Source organism: Chenopodium album, chromosome 1 (assembly GCF_948465745.1).
Source record: "Chenopodium album chromosome 1, dcCheAlbu1.1, whole genome shotgun sequence".
NCBI lineage: Eukaryota > Viridiplantae > Streptophyta > Magnoliopsida > Caryophyllales > Amaranthaceae > Chenopodium > Chenopodium album.
In genome coordinates, this window is record NC_137834.1 from 82,387,603 (window position 1) to 82,409,447 (window position 21,845).

At 36.5% G+C, this 21,845-nt stretch overlaps 1 protein-coding gene across 1 annotated transcript; it reads left to right on the top strand.

Annotated features, from left to right (window-relative positions):
* The first annotated feature begins 11,477 nt into the window (after positions 1-11,477).
* On the top strand, positions 11,478-12,104 carry LOC145636927 (uncharacterized). The gene has a single exon (XM_081688463.1). It carries the CDS (start codon positions 11,478-11,480, stop codon positions 12,102-12,104), a length of 627 nt encoding a protein of 208 aa, XP_081544589.1.
* The last annotated feature ends 9,741 nt before the right edge of the window (positions 12,105-21,845 follow it).

A 21,845-nucleotide genomic window follows, 5' to 3' on the forward strand; every position in this document is an offset into this window, starting at 1 on the left:
AAAGTTACCCTAGCCTAGACATGATACTAGGAATTTATTGTTGTCACTCTAAACATCAAATTAAGGAAAACATCCTAACATGATACTAGGAATCATAACAACCTAAGCATGATTTCTACATCATAATATCAATAAATCAATTAAAGTACTTACTTGGATGCCTCGTACCTCTTTCTAATAACAAAATACACACGTTAGTAACTTCAAGGAAAATAATAAACAAACAATTAAATTAAAAAATTGAAAGAGATTTGGGACCAAACCCTCAGAATTAAACCTTTCACGTCTAGGGCGAAGGCAACTTCGAATATGGCTAGGTGTATCTAAGTATTTCGAATGCGGAATTTTGTATTTGAGAAAATCCTAGTTTAGAAAAGAGAGAGAGAGAATAATCAAGAAAATCTTGATGAGAGTTGGTGAATGAAAACGGAGTTTTTAGAAAGCTATTTATAGAGAAAATCATCCAAAAAGATAGAAAATCAAAACAGAGTTCTGACGCGCATAAAACTTGATTAGCGTCGACGCTGGAAATTAGCGCCAGGCGCTAAAGGTTAGAGCCAGGCGCCAAGCCTTAGCGCCAGGCGCTAATGCTTAGCGTCAGGCGCTAATAATCAGTTTCACGCGTTTTTGTTTTTATCATATCTTTTGATCCGGGAGTCCAAATAAGTCAAATAATATATATTTGGAAAGCTCTTGAAGTCTAATTTCCAACCCAATTAGAATCAGATTAAAATATTTTTTAGATAAAAAGATATGGCCGAAATAGTGAAAGGGTATCAGTTTTGGATAGAGTTTCATGTCTCATTCATATCTTTTCCGTTATAGCTCGGATTTAATATTATAATATATCATTGGAAAGATAATTTCAAGATCTATCCAACTATATAAAATTTGGATAAATATTATGAGGCACGAAAATAAAATCTGAATATATTCTACTTCGTACAAAATAAGGATTCTAAAAAGGAGTAGTTTTATTCAATTTCAAACTCTTCAAAACATAATTATCAATCCTAACTCTATTAGGATTTAAAAGGGGCCCTCCTCTAGATCATTGGGCCGCATATAAAAATCAAATCAGGTTCAGTTTAGTATTTTGGCCATAACTTCCTCATTATTCATCGGAATTGGGCTTATAATATATCGTTGGAAAACTCTTTTCAAGCCCTATCCAACTACACTACTATTGGACCCATATCATGGACCAACCAAACTTTATTGGCTGTTTTCTTAAAATAGGTTTTCAAAAACAGAGAGAAGAGAAAAGAAATTAAAACTATCCGCAACAATAAACTTTCCACACTTTCACTTCATTCGATGTGAAAGGTACTCATCACTGGGTTTGGTTTTGGGGAGACACAAATGGGTGTCTACAGGACCAAGCTGAGAAATAGGCCATGGCCAAAGATGATTATTATATAAGAACTGCCCACCCATCTGAGAGCGAGTTCGTGGTTTGTTGGGATGCTAAGTTGGCCAAAATGGCGTCTAAAGCTACTGAGAAGGAGAAAGAAGCTGAGGCCTAGAAAAAAAAAGAAGTTGAGAAGACTCCAACTCATGTTGCCTTGTCCTCCCCTGGCATTAGGGGCCCCATTGATTCCCGCTCAGCACAACCAGAAATTCCTGAAGCATAGGAACTCAGGCATCCATCCTCAGAGTCTTGCGGATCAACGTGCACTTAACTTTAGACTTGTTGCAATCTCACTTCAGCATTTTTTTGCGTTAGATGTTTTTTGCTTCAGCTTGCCTCATTAAACAAACTTTTAACCTTATTTTTGTTTATGGTTGTACTTGATTCGACGGCTGTAATTTTCCGCTTGTGGGCGGCTGCCGACGTTATTTCTATGTTCTAAAACATTCGATTTGTTTGTAGCTCGAAATTCGAGCACACTTTTCATGAATCTATTGCTTTTCACTCAATTGCCTTACTTTAAACTTTGTTCATTTTGCTTTTATGGTTTTTCAAAAAAATTTACAAAAATCTTTTAAGTAAAAACTTTGGCTTAGGAAATTTCAGCTGAATATACTTTGTGCTTGTACACTTGTTGCTCCCCTCCAGAAATCTGAAAAAGCTATGTTCAGATTTCTAAAATGATTGCTTTCCCTTTTTGGACTCACACGAAGCTCTTTAATGTTAACAATATTTTTAATACTTGTGCAATTTTTCTGTGTTTTTGTCTATCCGAGAAAAAAGATATCAGAGACACAAGGCTAATTTAAGGCACACTATAGTTTATGCCAAGCACACATGTATATATACTTAGCTTTTGAAAACTTTTATCTATAGTGGCCAATCTATGCCTTTATTTCCTCTAACCTTTACTGGAGCTAATTTGCTATGGCAATGTGTGCCTTTTGATGTAGTTAATATAAACACTCATAATCCAGGCTTAGATTATTGCACTTATCTATTGAACTGTATTTCTATGCATGCTATTTCTGTTTTCATCCATTCTTGTTGGCCCATAGTTTCAGCTTCCTATTTACCTGATCAATCCTTTTAAATCACAAAATTCTAATAGCTTCAAAATATTACTGAGTTTTAGATAAATCAAAGAGTGTTCTTTGCTTTCCTTCAATCTTTAATTTTTGAACTGAACACTTGATTTGTGTTCAGTTAATCTTATACTTCTGCCAGAATACACTATAAGATTAAAATGTGAATTTAATTAAGCATATACTTCCTGCTGCCAAATTGCACCACAAATAACCAACCCCAAAGCAAATTTCATAACAAAATAATTCAGTACAGCCTGCAAGCATCCATTTTAACAACAATCTCAAATTAATCAAAAAAGATATTTCTATAAACTATTGTAATCAAATTATGATACTTAGTATACTGCTAGCCTCTTTGTTGTCCTGATCCTTTTCTCTTTCAAAAACTAAAGGCCTAGAAAGATTTGTATCTATGGCAGCCATATCTATCTCACATGAATCCTTGACAATCTTATAAGCCAATATCATCAAGATCTAAAATTCAAACATATTCATATTTTTATAAAGCAGCAACATCTCAAAAAGTTTTTAAAATAACAATCAGAAACTAAAATTGAAACCACATTATTTCCTAGCAACATCAGGATCATTATAGCCAAAAATTTCATGATTAAATCATTAACAAGATCACCCCCATCAGATTCTTCTTCTGTGTATTATCCCCAAAACCAGTAGCCAAAAACTACATCACTCTCCACTTTTGCCTTCAACAATGTTATTTTTCACATCTTCCTTACTTGTACCATCACCTTAACCCTTAACAACAACCACAACATCTTCACCAAGTGCTATCTTCAGCATTTTGGTCTTCTCTGACTGCACCATAGGCATAAACTCATCAACATGGCTTGCAACATTCTTTCGAACTCTTTTCCCTTCACCAAAGCTCCTGATTTCCAAAATCTCATTTGATAGCTCATCGAATTTCCTCTTTAACTTGGTAACCCTCTTACCTACATCAGAATGAATGGTCATTGCATCAGATAATTTTCCCTGTAAATTAGCTTCCCTAAGCTCTAGAACTCGAAGTCTAGCTTCAATATCGCGTTTCTGGACTGCTGAATATTCATCCCCATTTCCTGCCATATTCAATTCTAAACTAAAACAAGAAGCAAAACTGTGAAAAAAAAATAACTTCAGATTATTGTGAGGCTACAACACAGCTATCTCAATCAAAGTAAACTAAGCTAATTTACAAGATTACTCTTGACATGAAATCCTATAAAATTACAATTCCAATATATAGCCTCTTCACTTTTATACTGAATAGACTTCTTGCTCTCTAAAAGGTAAACTATCTTACTAAAAAGAGAATAGAGAAAGATAAGGGCTAGGAAAAATTTAACATACTATTGCTCAACAACAATGAAAACCATATAGATAATGACTTTGCAAAAAATCTTTCTCAATGTGGCATTGTAATAAACAACTTTACTTTGACACACAAAACACTTCAATGCTCATTGTCCATGAGACAATGACTTGCTACATAAATACTTTATACCTACATTTATCACATAGTAGAAATTAACCATATTCTTATTTTCTTTTTACTACCAAAGACCATCAAGTCTCCACCACTTATATTAAAGAATACATTATTCTTTTTTAAGATATAATAATCATTATTATTATACATGATCATCAAGTCTCCACCCTTATCAATCGTTCAAGTGTGCCATCGGAATTTAGCTTGACCTTGTACACCCATCGGCATCCCAAGGCTTTCTTTCCCGGAGGTAATTTTTCCATCACCCATGTTTCATTATTTTCAAGAGCATTAATCTCTTTTTGCATGACCTCTCGCCAACCCTCGTGCTGCATTGCCTCATGAAAATTACGAGGCTCAACCAATGTATCCACAGCTGCAATAAACACAAGGTGTCGCAAAGAAAATTTATCACAATTCAAAAAATGTGCTAAGGGATAAGGAGTACCCGAGGAGCTTAAAGTAGATGGTGAACTCGGAGTGATAGATGGATTAGAGAGAGATATAGTATGTGCAACGTAATCACGGTGCCACCCAGGAGCTTGTCGTGGCCTTTGACCACGACCCAACTCAACAATAGAAGAAGGAGGAGAGCTTGGAGATGCGGTAGGGCTGCTTGCCAAGGAAGAGTAATGGCTGGTAGAGGGTTCCACAGCGTATCTGCGGTGCGTGGGAGTGGCCGGAGGTGAGGTGCGGTCTAGGCTACCTTAAAGGCTAGCGGCAGGTGGGGGTAGGTGCTATAGGGGAAGCAGCAGGTGGCGAGGCAAGGGATGTAGGATCAGCAACAGGGTCGTGAGTTTGAGGTGATGTTTCGGGCACAAGAGAGTCTTCACCTACCTCTAACACATACTCCAAGTCATCAATAAAATCATGGTCAACACCAACATTTTCATTAGACACAATCTCGGCACCCACAGTACTAGAAACCGAATCACCATCTTGCACAAACGGAAAGTCATTCTCAAAAAATTTAACATCACGGGAAACAAATATATCACTGGTTTCCAAATCATACAACTTCCAACCCTTTTTACCATGAGGGTAACCCACAAACACACACTTCCTACTCCTAGGAGCAAATTTGTCACCTTTGGTTTTTTGGTTATGAGCAAAACAAAGGCACCCAAACACACGCAATTTGTCATAATTAGGTTTTTTTCCCAAAGACATTTCATATGGAGTTCTATTATCAAGTCAAAGAGAAGGAGTGTGGTTAATAACATAAACCTCCCCAAGAACACACTCTCCCCAAAAAGTAATCGGCAAATTGCCTTGAAACATCAATGCACGACTGACATTTAATATTTGTTGGTGTTTACGCTCTACCCGACCATTTTGTTGAGGGGAACCGACACAAGAGGTTTGAAAGAGAATGCCATGTTCATCAAAATACGGAAGCATAATTTTGAATTTCGTACCATTAGTACTCCGTACACACTTAACAGTAACATCAAATTGATTTTTAACCATAGCAAAGAAAGAACAGAAAGAATAACAAATTTCAGTTTTATCATTCAGCAAATAAACCCAAACACCTCGTGAAAAATCATCCACTATAGTTAAAAAATAATATAATGAGCACCATAAGTAGAAGCTGTCTTATACAGTCCCCACAAATCACAATGTATCATTTCAAGAATACGAATATCACTATCAGGAAAACTGGCTCGGGTTTGTTTAGCTAGAGGACAAATTTTACATTCTTTATGTAAATACTTAGTGGCAGTATTACCTCGAATAGCAGGAGGCAATTTGACAATTTTCTCCGACGGATGCCCCACACGACGATGCCACAACTCAAATGTAGAAATCTCCGGACCCGTGAGTGCACATAATTTTGAGATACGTCGGAAATAATATAGTCCATCTATTCGTTCATCGCCTCCAATTAAGCTCCCCGAGGATTGATCCTGTATGGCACAAAGAGAATTAGTGAATCGGACAAAGCAATTAGAATCATCAATCAGCTTAGATACCGAAATCAAATTGCAATTCAATTACGGAACAAAAAGAACATGTTCAAGAGTAATGCCATCCGCCAAGAAAACACGACCCTCCTTTGTAGCCATGGCCTTAGCACCATCAGGAAGACCAACAGGACAAAAAATAATACAGTGAGCATCGTGTAAAAATGTCTCATTGCTGGTAACATGATTGGATGAACTAGTGTCTATAATCCATGACGATGATAGATAAGCGTCATTAGTTAGGTTGTAGGATTAATAGCGGAAATAGAATACAAAGGCATAGTAGATAAGGCAGTAACCGCGGGGTATACCCGCGGTCTGACAGTAGCTGCGAGGCTGGTGCAGCAATCGCGGGATGTCCCCGCAGCCTGGCACAGGGTGCGACGCGGAGGCATTTGCAGGTAGAGCAGTAGTAGGCAGAGTAGCAGCAGGTAGAGCGGTAGTAGGCAGAGAATAAGAAGCAGCCGTAGAAGACAATCGGCCATACTTGTTCAACCACCATTCGATGAGGCCATGAACCAGAAAACAACCACCATAATCGTGACCCATACGATTGCAATGAGTACTAAATAAACCCGACCTTTGACGTCGCTTGGACAGAAAATGTTCAGTGGGCAGAGTATCATGGTGGCCGAATACAGTAGAAGGGGAAACAATGGTGTCATTCGCCATTGTTAATCAAGTAGTAGGAGAGTAGAAGAACAATAGAAACCCCACGAACTTAGCACGGCAGAGCGTGAAATTAAATCAGAAAATATCCCAAATTAGAAGAAATTGAATAGTAGTGCGCACAACACTAATCACGAAGCAACCAAAAAAATAAATTAGAAGAAATTTAATTGGGGATTATCCTAAATTCGAACCAATTTTTTTTTTTTTAGTGAAATTGATGGTAGAAATTGATTTTAGGGATTATAGTGATTTTGGCTCCGATACCATGTCAAATTAGAGAGAGTAGAGAGAGTAGAGAGAATAGAGAGTTGTATTTCGTATTAGCGTATACACAAGTATATATATACAACCTAAGAGATTAGGGCTCAGAACTTAACAACGGCCCATTAGCTATACATATTATATATATGGCCTAACAACAGACAAACATGAATTCCACTGTTTTCCATCAACAATTTCAAGGGGAGCCCTTGAATTTGAACTCTCAATCTGGTTCCAACCTTACTAAATCTGATGAATTGGGTTTATTAGAAAGGCCTTTGTTTGATGCTTAGTCAATGGGTATGGCAGGAAATAATAAGAACAATGGAAGTAGTAAACTTTCATTGTCCTCATCAAATGGAGGCTATTCCAATGTTATTGATGATGAAATGTGCCAAATTCATATGGGCCTTAGCCTTATTGTTTCAAGGGTTTGTTCTACCACCACACCTGGTGGTCCATTGGCCGAAGTTCTGCGGCCGAGTAATTTGGCATTGTATGATGTTAGTGAGGTGGAGTTTGTCACTCCACCGGCGAGTGCGATCTCATCGCCTTTTGGGGTTCTGCAGAAAACTCTTGCTACTTTTTCTGATAGCATTGAGCAATAATAGTCCTACTACTACTACATGCCACAGCTCCGAGGCAAACTCTGATATGCAATTCCACTAGTTGAACTAGTATGTTTGTTTTTCTGTTGAAGCGCCTTTTGAGTTGTTTAAAGGTTTCAAGTGGACTAGAATCCAAGATTAGCTGGATGTTTTTTATAGCTAATTAGCTGGAAATTTTGTATGCTCTTTTAATTACATTTGTTCTTGATGTATTTTAATGTGTATGAATTTCAACTATGTAGTACTTGATGTTCTGTTATAGGAAGTGCAGAAGTATTAGATATTTTGAGTTCTGAAGAGTTCAAATATTGTTAACTGTTTCTTGTTATTTTGTTGTAAAATGTCAGAAAACTCCTGCATCTCTAGAATTAAACTGAAGTAGTGAGTATATATCCAGACTTAAAATTACATCAGCCTATGAATTTCTACTTAAACTTCAATGAAACACTAGATAAAACAAACTACCAATCAAATATACAAGAGTTTATCTCTGCGCCCTTTGAGTATTTCTCTGCATCCTTTGAGTATTTCTGCAAGATGGTGAAGTACCTCATTCGATGATCCAAAAAATAAGCGCGTTTTTGGAATTCCTATCCCTTCTCTCTCTGGTGTGGAAGGCCTTTGTTCTCTAGGAACACTTTGTGATCTAATTCAAGCCTTAGCAGATGATGTGTCTGCCATGTAACTCGACACTACAGTGTTATTTCTGTAAGAGCAACTCAAGCACGGTGTCTAGGACTTTAAGTAGATTGGTTCATGTTGTCTCATGCAACGGGGGCTAGTAGAATGAACTCGTAAATGTTTGAGTTTGGGCTGGTATGGTTTGATGGGTGTTTGGAAAGACGAATAGGGACTTAATTTGATCTGCTGTTAAGGATTTTCCCCTGATTTTGAGAAAACTTGACTTGCGATTTGCATTTTCTACTTGATGTAATTTGATGGAAGTCTTTGATCAGAAGAGTACCTGCCTGGTCTTTCCCACAGAATCGTTTCCCTCCAATCCACATCTCCATCTAGTTTTTCGTCAGAATCACATTCCATAGCCAAACTGCAATATAAGACGAACTCCAATTTCAAATTGCCAACTTCTATAACAGAATTCACTTAATCACTCCTATTTTAGATACCAAACTGAGAGAACTTACAACTGAGCATGCATCAATATAAAAATATTAATGGTTACCAAAATAGAATGTGAATGCTAGGAAAGAAGCAGAAAATTTGTATTATGCAGTCTATTCAAAATGAGAGGGGGGAGGGGAAGGTATTAACAGTTCATACTCAATAGCAGATGCAACAAAGGTAAAAAGATTCCAACACTTATCACTACAGATCAAGAACATATATACCTTCAGCAGAATTCACTTAAATAAACAATTAGAACAAAGGAACAAGCAATTTTTAGCAATGAAAGAAATCCAATTTCAAATTGACAACTTCTTCACCAGAAATCACTTTACTCGATCACTCCTATTTCAATTCAACAACTACAACTACAACACATACACTATCCAACCCCCCCCCCCCCAATTACAGAGCATTTTGATAATTTAGACCCTTCCCAATTTCCGTTTGCTTCACTCCATTCCAATTCCTTCACTCCATTCCAATTCCATATTCGATTATTTGGAAGAACATTCAATAAAATCAACAACATATTACCCACCTAATATCTGTATTTTAACCCAGAACAAGCATTGTTGGAGTTTAGGTAGAGAACTCCAAATAAATTGTGCTTCAAAAGAATTAATTTCCCATTTGTCAAAGATTGCATTGTATAAATTGGTTCCTAAAATTAAGTTGGTTCCTTGAAAAATGCTCAATTAGTCAGTCGTTTTGGACTTAATTGGGGGATTTAGATGTTAACCATTTTTGGTCTAAATTGGTGACGAACTTCGTTGTACCTTATTCACTCTCATTCGTAACCAGATTCGTTGTATCTAGTTCACATTCATATACTATATAAACATCTCCTTTTGTCCCTTTCCGAACACAGAAAAAAAGGGAATTTATCCTCTCTTACAATTATTCTTCATGACCTCCTTTTCTATTGAGCATTGTTCGAAGGTGTTTCCAATCTAACTCTCCGTAGTACACCGAAGAGTTAGAGTCGTGTAACCTTGGAGGTCGATTCCTATGAGTCCGTGTGTACCTGTGCAGGGCAAATTCGACTTTAGGGCAGTGATCGATTGTCACGCCACGACATTTTCTAGATAAGTCATTTAATTATCTTAATTGCTATTAGTCAAATTTCCTACAAGCATATCTTTAACAATTGCAACAAACGACATCAATAATTCACAAAATTAATAGAAATTATAGGGTTTGCAAAAACTAGGGTTTTCAAGATAAGAAAATTTACCAATTCAGCTATACCACTTTCAGATCTATGCACCAAGTACGCTCACGACATCAAATTCGTATCTCGCTATCTCAAACTCTGACAAAAATGGAGTAGAGAAAGAGGAGTGCTTGTTGATCATGTTGTCGATTCCTCAACGACGGGGTGAAGCAGAGCTTGTGATTCCCAAAGTCAAGACAAAACGGGATTGAAATTGATCGTTAACCATGCTCTAACGTCTAGAGTTAAGTGTTATGTCAGCTAAAAAGCACGAAAACAATAAAATACTAGATGAAACCCGTGCGATCCACGGTTTGTTAATTTTTAAATAACTTTTTTATATATATTTTTTATGTGCTAAAATTTGTTATATATTTAGATAAAATTCCTGATATCAAAAGATATTATTTTATATTTAATTAATTTAAACTGAAAATCTCATTTGCCAATTTTTCTTACGTGTCATTTAAATTATTTAATTCTAAAATAAATTAATAATCTCGTATTTAATTGGCTACCACTAATATATATATATATATATATATATATATATATATATATATATATATATATATATATATATATATATATATATATATATATATATATATATATATATATATATATATATATATATATATATAAGATTGAAATATGCTTAATAATATTGAAAATTCCATCATGTAAACGAAAAACGTTTATATGCCATATTAACTCGTAAGTCGAATGAAGATAATTCCAATATGGAAAACGATGTGATGAATGAAGATAATTATATTCCAATATGAAAAAGGATGTGATTATGGAACAAAATCTGGAGGATTTGGAGGAGAATAATTTTGGAAAAGATTATCATGTGGATCTAGTGAATGATAGAATTTTGAATAATAATAATATCCTTGGAAATAATTTTAATCGGAATAATGGAAATACTATCTTGCCTAATTTAAGTAAAAAAATATGAAAATATAATAGACTGCCTTTGACTTCCAAGAATAAGTTCACTATTGCTTCGAAGTCAAATTTTAAGAAATCAGACTCAGCCTCTCCGTACTCTAAATTAATTGGAGCTAGGGGTAAGGAAAACCGTCTGCAGTCGAACCTTGAGGGCTCTCAGCATGTTCCCAAATCAAGTGCCTATGACGATGGAGTTGAGAATCCCTCCGAGTTTCGAGATGTTCGTGGATTACCAAACGGAGGGACCTTACTTGATAGTGGTACACCCATTAGCGAACAAGGCAACAATTCAATTGGACACCTATGTTCAACCGGAGCACAACCCTCGAAGCATGATGGCGAATTTTACCTTACCAATGGAGACAGAGGGGCCAATGAAGGCACTTAGACAAGCTTTCCTAAGCTTGATGTCTAACGTTCCTCTGAACGTGTGTGATATGTACCTTAATTTTCCAAATTTTAATATGTCTATTAAAATTTTGTGTTGGAATGTAAAAGGTGTTGGGAATAAATTTTCTATCATTAAGGAACTTAGTAGAATTAATGATCCGATAATATTAGTGTTAGTTGAGACTCATATGAGTGGTGACAATGCTCAACAAATTTGCAATAAAATTGGTTTCTCGGGTCAGCGTCAAGTAGAAGCTCATGGATTTAGTGGTGGGATTTGGTTATTCTAGAGGATGGAAAAAATTGCGGTGACAGTGTATGGAGAGCATTCTCAACATCTTACTGTTGAACTCAAAAAAGATGGTGGAGACCCCTGGCTGTTCTCTGCTATTTACGCTAGTCCTGGAAGTAGTTTGAGGAATGATCTATGGGCGGAGTTGGAAAAAATCAAGGATGCTTACTCGGGACCTTGGTTATTAGCAGGTGATTTTAATGAGACTTCGAGTATGGATGAAAGAAACGGTGTTGGTGGATCCGAAATGCAGAGGAGATGTAGGGACTTTGCAAATTGGATTGAAAACACGGAATTAATTAACCTTGGATGCTCGGGCCCAGCTCATACCTGGTTTCGAGGTTTGTCTCAAGAGACCTTCAAATCAGCTCGGCTCGATAGAGGGTTAGTGAATGAAGCCCGGAGATTAAGGTTCGATGAAGGGGCAGTTCGCAATCTGCCAAAATCAGCCTCCGATTACTGTCCAATCCTAATTAGTACTTCGATTTTTGCACCTATCCCAAAGATACTAAGACCTTTTCGGTTCCAAGCAGCCTGGCTTACACATGAAAAATTTGAGGAATTTGTGTACTCGAACTGGAGGAGTGATGCCCCTGTTGTTCCATTTTTGAAAGATCGATTTTGCTGACAAATTGGATAGATGGAATAAAGAAGAGTTCTACAATATTTTTAGAAAAAAATCTGAATTATGGGCTTGCCTTGAAGGAATCCAATCTGAGTTGTTGAAGGGTGGTAACCGGTACCTTATAACCCTTGAGAATCAACTGCGCTAACAGATGGAATAGGTTCTAAATGCTGAAGAACTTCTCTGGTTTCAGAAATCAAGAGCTGATTTGATATGTGATGGTGATCGGAATACCCGTTACTTCCACCTTTCGACAGTCACTTGAAGAAGAAAAAATAGGATTGAAACTCTTAGAGGCAATGATGGCGAATGGAAAACTAATCCAAGTGAAGTCCAAGGTTTGATCCTCGAGTACTGGAAAGGCCTATTCTAGGAAGAACAGCAAGCTCGAGAACAAGTGCAGCTCCTTCATGATTATTTTCCAGAAATTTTAGTGTCGAGCATGGAGACTTTGTCAAGGCCTTTTAGTGCTAGTGAAGTGCAATAAGCACTAAAAAGTATGAAACCATATAAAGCACCTGGACCGAATGGTTTTCAACCGATATTTTATCAGAAATTTTGGGATCTTGTGAGCCCTAATCGGGTGAAATTGGTGAAGAATGTGTTGGAAGGTCGTGAGTTTCCTGATGGGTTGAATGATGTTTTCCTAGTGTTAATTCCTAAAATTGATACTCCGGAGAAAGCGAATCAATTCAGGCCGATTGGACTTTGTAACATAACCTAAAAGATTGTGACAAAAGTCATTGTTAATCGGCTCAAGCCCGTACTCCCTACTCTGATTTCCCCTACTCAGTGCAGTTTTGTTCCAAGGACGCAAATAACTGACAATATAATTATTGTCCAAGAAATGCTCCATAGTATGAGACACAAGCAAGGTAAAGTGGGATGTATCGCAGTGAAAATAGATTTCGAAAAAGCCTATGACAGGCTTAGATGGAGTTTCATAAGGGACTCACTTTTGGAGCTTCGACTACCTCAATTGATGGTCGACTTGACTATACAATGCATCACCTTAGCGAAGTTGAAAATTTTGTGGAATGGAGAACCCATGGAAGCGTTCATGCCAACTCGTGGAATTAGACAAGGAGACCCCTTTTCACCGTACATTTATGTAATTTGTATGGATAGATTGGCACATTTGATTGATACAGAGGTGAGGTTAGGAGGGTGGAAACCAATTCGTGCAAGTCGAAATGGGCCATCGGTTTCAAACTTAGCCTTGGCCGATGATCTAATTTTATTTTGTGAAGCCTCGACAGAGCAAGCGCAGATTATGAAACATTGCTTGGTTCAATTTTGTATACCTATAGGAGTAAGGTTAGTATTGAAAAATCAAAGATTTATTTTTCAAATAATACTAACTTCGACACAAGGGATAGAGTGTGTGAATGTCTGGGCATGGATCAAACTGAGGAATTCGGAAAATACTTAGAAGTTCCCACAATCAATGGTCGTACCTCTAAGCAGGAGTATCAATATTTGGTTGAAAAAATCAATGGAAAACTAGCGGGCTAGAAGACCAAGACTCTATCAATAGCTGGTCGATCAACACTAGTACAGTCCACCTTGAGTACGATTCCCTAGTATACAATGCAATCGATAAAGTTGCCTAGATCAACCTGTGATATAATCGACATGAAGAATACGAACTTTCTATGGGGTGAAAGTGAAGGCAAGAGAAAGGTGCATCTGATTTTGTGGCAGAACATCACTCGTCCAAAAGCTGAAGGTGGGCTGGGATTTAATTCGATGAGGGATGCCAATAAAGCATTCCTTGCTAAGTTGGGTTGGCATTTGTTAGCTGAACCCAATGCATTGTGGTCAAGAGTTGTAAGAGCTAAATATTGCGACAATCGTTGTGACCTTGACATGTTCAAGGACAAAGTGAATGCCTCTAGTACTTGGAAAAGTATTATGAGTAGTGTGGACATAGTAAGGAAGGGAATGAATATGGCTGTCGGGAATGACTCTCGAACTTTTTTCTGGCATAATAGATAGGCTACCTCACAGCCTCTATTGGAGTTGGTGAACAGAGAACCTCCGCTACAAGTGCAGGATATGACAATTAAGGAAATGTGGGACAAAAATGTGGACTGGAAGCTTGAGCTTTTCTCAGATTACCTTCCTGAGAATGTATTGGTAGAAATTGCTGCACATTCTGTTATTGATGATGAGGAAACAGTGGATGAAATCTACTGGAAAGGGTCACCAACAGGGGGATTCACAATAAAATCAGCTATTGCTATAATTCGTGTAACTGAAAAATGAAGATGTGAATGGTTTTCAAGGGTGGAAAATAATATGGAGGCTTCCAGTTCCTCAAAGGATACGCTTCTTCTTCTGGCTAGCTACCCAAGACAGTTTAATAACAAACAAAAATCGATTTGTGCGAAACTTAATAGAGGATCCTCGATGCTTAGCCTGTGGAACAAATGATGAAGATACTGAACACATACTTTTCATGTGTCCTACGCCCAGGTATGTTTGGCAAAAGCTTGGGGCTGGAGAGAGTCGAGAAGATGCTGAGATTCCTTTTGCAAATTGGATTTTGAAGAACATTGCGGGTGGAGATGCAATGAGAGGAGAGGAATGGCCGAGAGTCTTTGCTGTAACATGTTGGTGACTTTGGAGATGGCGCAATGAAAGAGCTTTCAACCCAGAACCGAGCATACCAATAGACCAAGTGAGCTTTATTTTTGCAAGGGTTGGTTTGATTAAACAAGCTATGGAAAGCAGGGCTTTGGTGATACAAGAGAGGGGAAAACGCAAGAGGCAATTAGCATACATTCGATGGGTTGCTCCGAAAGTTGGGTGGGTTAAGTTAAATACTGATGGGGCTTCGAAGGGTAATCCAGGGGCAGCTGGATTAGGGGTGTAGACACCTAAAAATGTCTCCCCAAAACCAAACCCGATGATGAACAACCTTTCACCGCCATTATTGGTCGGGTTGAGTATTTAATCTTGGAGTGCTTAAATCCATATTTCCATTTCATAAAACCAACCCAACTCCTATCCCATTTCCCCAAACCATAACTTATTTTCCTCTTTTCGTGCCTTTAAACCCAAAATAATTCATTTCGTGTCCTTTAAAATCATTCATTTCGTGTCCTTTTTATAAAAACGTTTAATCCAGTTTATTTTGGTCCATAATCTGGGTACAATGATTAAATAGTTGGATGGGGCTTGAAAATATCTTTCCAATGATATATTATAAGCCCAAATACGAGTTATAACGAATAAGTTATGGCCAAAATATTCAGCCGAGCCCAAACCGAACCTAAGCCCACCTTACCTACGACCCAATGATCATGTGGAGGGTCCAAATGATTTAATCAAATTCCTAAACCAATTAGGATTAATTAGAAGCTTCTATAAGTTTCTAAAATATCTTAATTATCCTTATTGAAAAGATAAGATTAGCGAGTTTGAAATTGAAAAAAACTTTTCTTTTTGAAAATCCTATTTCTATTAGAATTGAAAGACGTTCAAAGATAGACAGATATTATTTTCGTGCCTCATAGTTTTTATCCAAATTTTATATGGTTGGATAGCCCTTGAAATTATCTTTCCAATGATATATTATAATATCAATTCGGAGCTATAACTGAAGAGATATGAATAAAATGTCAAACTCTATCCGAAACTGACACCGTCTCACTATTTCGGCCATATCTTTTATTCTAAAAAATATTTTAATATTATTCCAATTGGATTAGAAAGTAGACTTCAAGATATTTCCGACGATATCTTATTTATCTTATTCCGATTTCTGGATCAAAAGATATGATAAAAACAAAAACCGCAAAAACTGCTGTCTATCGCAAGAGTTTTATCCGATTCGAATTCTTATCTTTTCTTGATTCTTCGACCCTTTGTTTTCTCTATAAATAGAGGTTATATCTCCCCTTTTTCAATCATCAACAAGCTTGATCACAAAATAATTCTCTTCTCCCTCTTTAGCCTAAATACTAGCCACCCTATTCTCTCAAAATACTTCCCCTAATTCAGCACTCCAAGGAGTTCATACAATACCCAAAGTTTTATACTTAAACCAAGGCGTGAAAGGTATAATTAACTGAGGGTTTGGACCAAATCAAATCTACATTTATTTAATTTAATTTTCATTTGCTTTATATTTATTGAAGTTACTAACAGTTTATTCATGATGTAGCAATTTAAAGGGACGTGCGTAATGTGAGTAATTAATTAATTTAATTACTCTTATTTTAATATTGTTAGTATCATGATTAGGGTTATTATTATTTTATTTGACTAACAATTTATTGTTAAATTGCTTCCAATACTAATGTTTATTCTATTATATTTTTTATGATCACCATTTTGCATGTTTAAAGGGAATATGTAATTGAAAATCACGCGCGCCTAATAAGATAATTTGGACAACCGGCTTAGGTTCCTTTTTAATCTTGTTGTTAATCAAGTGATCACGATATTTTATAATTATGTGTTGCATTAATATTCAACCAATTTAGCTTAATAATAGTTTGGAGAAAATTGAATATTTTGTTTGTATGCCTTTGAGATCGCAGGAATCACTTTTCACTATAAGAATCGAGTAGAGGCCAATACGGGCGAATGTGACTCCATGACTCACTTCGTACCATCATCCCCGATCCTCCTTTAGTGGTTCCGAACCATCTGGAGTTAGTAATCTCATGGATTATGAATAGGGTGTAACCTTCACGGGTCAATCGTTGTTGCCTATCGTTATCCCTTATTCGTGGTTGCCTTTTATGATCCGTGAACGGTTTACAAGTTCCTTAAAAACTTGTTGGCGGCTCCCTACTTTGCTTTTTCCCTAATCGTAATGTCAATTCCCACTTTCTATGATTGTCAAGCATATTTACACGTGCTTTAACGTAGGCGCACTTCGAACGACGCCTACAATTTGGCGACTCCAATGGGGAGGATTCTTGGTTATTTATCTATTTGAGTGATCGGTATTTAATTGAGATGAGTGGATGAGACTTGAAAGATTCTTGAATTGTATTCCTGCGATTTAATTGGCATTGTCACATATGCATATGCATTTTAGCTTACCTATTTTGCCACAATAGTACATGTTCTACGTATATGGCTAGCCCGGGGGATTTATGGTCTATCAACCTAAAAACGCTCATGGCAATAAGGGTTCATCCGAGTTTTTAAATCCACCCAAACCATGGAGTCGAGTTCGATTTCATCACGAACTCGCGGAGCCGCCCGTTGGCATACACCCTCAAGGGAGGCTGCCTTGCTAACGCGTCCAAACTCTTAACCATGGTACCCTTTGACACCCAAAAGCTTGACCATAGTCGAACATAGAACTTGACTTTAGGTTGCGAACTTCATTGCATCATGCGTGACGATATGCTTATGTGTGCATTTTTTTTATTGACCTTTTATTAATTATTTTTTTTCTCTTATCAAACCCTTTTTTTTTTATTATTAGAGTCGAGCCATAGATTTTTTTTTTAATTTTTGAGTCACCCGGATTTTTATTCCCGTATATGATGTGTCTATTTTATATAGTATTTTACCCCCGTCCCTTGGTCATAATTAGTAGTGTTTTTGGCTCTTTAGAGCCACTTTTATTACTAATTGGTGTTTTCTAGTGTTTTCGTAGATTTGGTTGACTTTTGCAGGGATTTATGCTTTTAGAGTATTTTCCCGGGATATTTTAGAGCAACTACGGAAGCTAGAAGGACGCGACCACTTTTGGGGCCCAGGATCGGTGAGAGCCGGTGATTAAGGACTCAGTAATTGGGATCCCAAGGCGTTTGGACCAAGTATTCGAGACCCGAGAGGAAACCCAGATTGGGCCGAGAAATCTAGCCCAATCGAAGTCCAAGCCTCAAGAGGAGCAAAGACCCGATCGGGCAACCTCTAGCCCGATCGGGCGCGGCAAACCATAGGGCTGCATGCTAAGGCGCGCCCGATCGTGCGAGCATCTAGCACGATCGGGCGATGCTGCTTGGGAAGAACGCGAAGAAAAAGGCGCGCCCGATCGGGCGGCCCTTCGCCCGATCGGTCGCGCGTTTCTGGAAGACCTGATTTAGTTTAGTTTTAATTCTTGTTTTAGAAAACGTTTAAATACGATTTTGTACGGAATTATTAGACGACCTTCTTTCTTAGATTTTCTCTCTCTACTTAGTATTTTTCTCTCTCTTAAATTCTCTCTAAACTTTTGTTCTTAATTCTTCCTTTAATTCCAGATTTATTTTTGGTAACAATTTCTTCCCTTTTAATTTCAGTTAGTTTATTTGTTTTCTTGATTATGTTTTTATTTATTTACTTGATTAGTTTAGTCATGATGATTTGTGAGTAGTTTAATTTCTAGGGTTTATGGGGATCTATAAATAATATGAAGGGGTAATTTATTGTTGTCGATTATCAATGCTAGATTAATTTCCTATTGATTGATTTAATGCTCTGTGACTAGATTTGCGCAGATCTTTTATGCATGAGTTTGACAATATTGATTCGAGATTCGACAGATGAGAATTAATGTTTAGGTCTAGTTTCAATAGGCAGGTTAATTTATAAATGGTTAGGTCGAGATTCGAAAGATGAGATTTAATACCGGTAAATTAATTGTGTGATTGTAATACGTAGCGAAAGCCCTTTACAATCTGGTTAATTGATGCATTGATGATTGACTATTATTGATTATTGGTATTGCATGATAATTTCTTATTGAATTGTTTTAACGTTTTACAATTACGGCTTGTAAAAGTATAGCAATATTAAATTGATGAATCGATCAGATGTTAATTTGATATTAAAGACTATTTTCAATAAGAACTTAGATCTAGTAAATTGCGAGAGCTTGTTAGATCTATGTTGATTAATAAATTGCGAGAGCCTGTTAATCGTGTTATTTATGCAATGTCAATGATTGATTACTATGTTTTACCCTGGAGTATTATTTATTGGTGAACCTATGCCCTAGATCCTTTTATATATTGTTTTCTCCCTATTCCTATTCTTTGTAGTTTAGTTTCATACTCAAACATAAATATTGGTTACTTAGATCATTTAGATTATAATAATTAATTAGGAGTAAAAAGACTTGTTTCCCTGTGGAGATCGACCCTACTTCCCTATCTACTTTAGTTAGAGGATTTAGATATTTACTTTTGATTAGGGGATACGACTTTACCCTGTCAGTATACTGCACAAAAGTCAACTTGTTTTGGTCATAGCCGGATTTCTAGAAAGAGTTATGTGTCGTAAAACCAATGGATCTGTAGCCCCGAGTTTTATCTTTCATTTGGAGCTGGTTTCGTCCTAATCAGATTCACGGATCAAAAGTTATAACCGATATACGACAGCCTGTCTAATTTAGGTTTTTTTAGCGTCAATTTTCTTTTGTTTTTTTAATTTTTATTTATATCTCTTCGTGTCAAGCTAGTCTTAGCCAAGTCCTTTAATCTGTGTCAACTCGTATAACATAGGATTATAGATTTTTATTTTTATTTATTTATTTATTTTATACCCATGAGTCATAACTATTCTAGATTCCTAGTCCTCTTCCTAGTTTCTTGTGATCGATTTTCGTGTTAACCTTAACATGTGTTCTTTGTCTTTGATTGTGGTTGATATAGACACCCATTTGTGTCTCCCCAAAATCAAACCCAGTGATGAGTACCTTTCATGTCGAATCATAATCGAATGAAGTGAAAGTGTGGAAAATCTAGTGTTGCGGATAGTTTTAATTTCTTTTATTTTCTCTCTGTTTTTGAAAACTTATTTTAAGAAAACAGTCAATCCAGTTTTGTTGGTCCATGATATGGGTCCAATAATATTGTAGTTGGATGGGGCTTGACAAGAGCTTTCCAACGATATATTATAAGCCCAATTCCGATGAATATTGAGGAAGTTATGGCCAATTTACCAAACTGGGCCCGGTTTGAGCCTTATATGCGGCCCAATGATCAAGAGGAGGGCCTAATATGATTTATCATTCCTAATGCAATTAGGAATGGTTTTAGTCTTCTAGAATCTTCTAGAAGGTTCTTTTCATTTCTAATTCAATTAGCATTGATAAATTAACTTTTGACTTTTCAGAGTTTTAATTAAAATCAAATAGCATTTTCGAGGAAATTATATGATTTTATCCTCCAGTACGGCAAACTTATCTGATTTTCGAAAACGCGTTAAAACCAGGCTTGGCGCCTGACCCCAGGCACTAGCGCCTGGAACCAGGCCTGGCGTCTGGCGCTAGCCATTGGCGCCTGGCGCCAGTGTTGGTGTCTGGCGCCAGTTAGCCAGGGTTTGCGCCAACTCTGTTTTTTGTGCGTCAGACTCTGTTTTGTTTATTTTATCTTTTTGGCTGATTTTCTCTATAAATATCGTATTAAAAACTCCGTTTTCATTCACCAACATTCACCAATTCTCACCGATAATCATCTACAATCAGTTTTAATTAACATTCTCTTCTTTCATTCATCTTTTTCTTTATTTCTTTAACTTTGTTTTTTATACAAAATTCCGCATTCGCAAGATCTAGAAACACCTAGCCATATTCGAAGTTGCCTTCGCCCTAGACGTGAAAGTTTAATTTCTGAGGGTTTGGTCCCAAATCTCTCTTTCAATTATTTAATTTAATTGTTTTGATAATTATTTTCCTTGAAGTTACTAACGTGTGTATTTTGTTATTAGAAAGAGGTACGAGGCATCAAAGTAAGTGCTTTAATGGTTTTAATTGATGTTATGATGTAGAAATCATGTTTACATTGTTATTATGATATTCCTAGTATCATGTCTAGGGTAACTTTAATATCAAATATGATTGTTACGATGCTTCCTATGTTCTTCCTAATATTTATGATTCTTAGTATCATGTTAGGGCTAAAGATTTGATTTTTATTGCTTAGTGACATGATAGGGTTTGTTATTAATCTTGTTAATATCATGCCTAGGATCTTGCTTATGTTTATTATGCTTTAATATTAACATGAACATGATTATGATTATAATTGTTATAATTTGTGATGATTATTATTATTATTATTATTATTATTATTATTATTATTATTATTATTATTATTATTATTATTATTATTATTATTATTATGTTGCTTGATGCTTATTGTTATTGCTTGATCACACCTTTCTATGCATGTAAAGGGAATTGGTACTTGCAATCATGCTTAATAAGATATTAATAATCTTTTTAGGGTTAATTGTGATTATAATTCAAGTGATCGCCAATCATAGTTTATTTGTGCATTAAATTCAACCAACATAGATAAACAGGTTTAGGGTTAATCCTAATGATTGCATATTAATCAGAAAGCGCACATGAATACGATCAGAATAAAGTAGAGGCCTATTATTAGGGCAGGTTCAATCTTTTTTAGGTTGGATTTGTACCTTCATCCCCGAACCCTTATTTGGTTCTAGACCTTATAGAGTTGACGATCTCTTGGATCGTTAAGGGGTGTAACCTTCATCCTATGAACGGTTTACAAGTTCCTAAAAAACTTGTTGGCGACTCTTTTGCTCTATCTTCTTCCCTTTTGGACGCCACCGTACTTTAGTGTATGATCACAGTGGGGTTCAAGCTAGTGGGATTAAGGCTTGAAATTATTCCCTACAGTTTTTGGCGACTCCACAGGGGAGGATTTCTATTTTAATTCCTGAATTTGTTTCGGCAATGATTTAGAATGAGTGGATGAGACTCGAAAAGTTCTAAGTATTTCATGTGCGTAATTTTGATTAACATTATTGTCATATGCA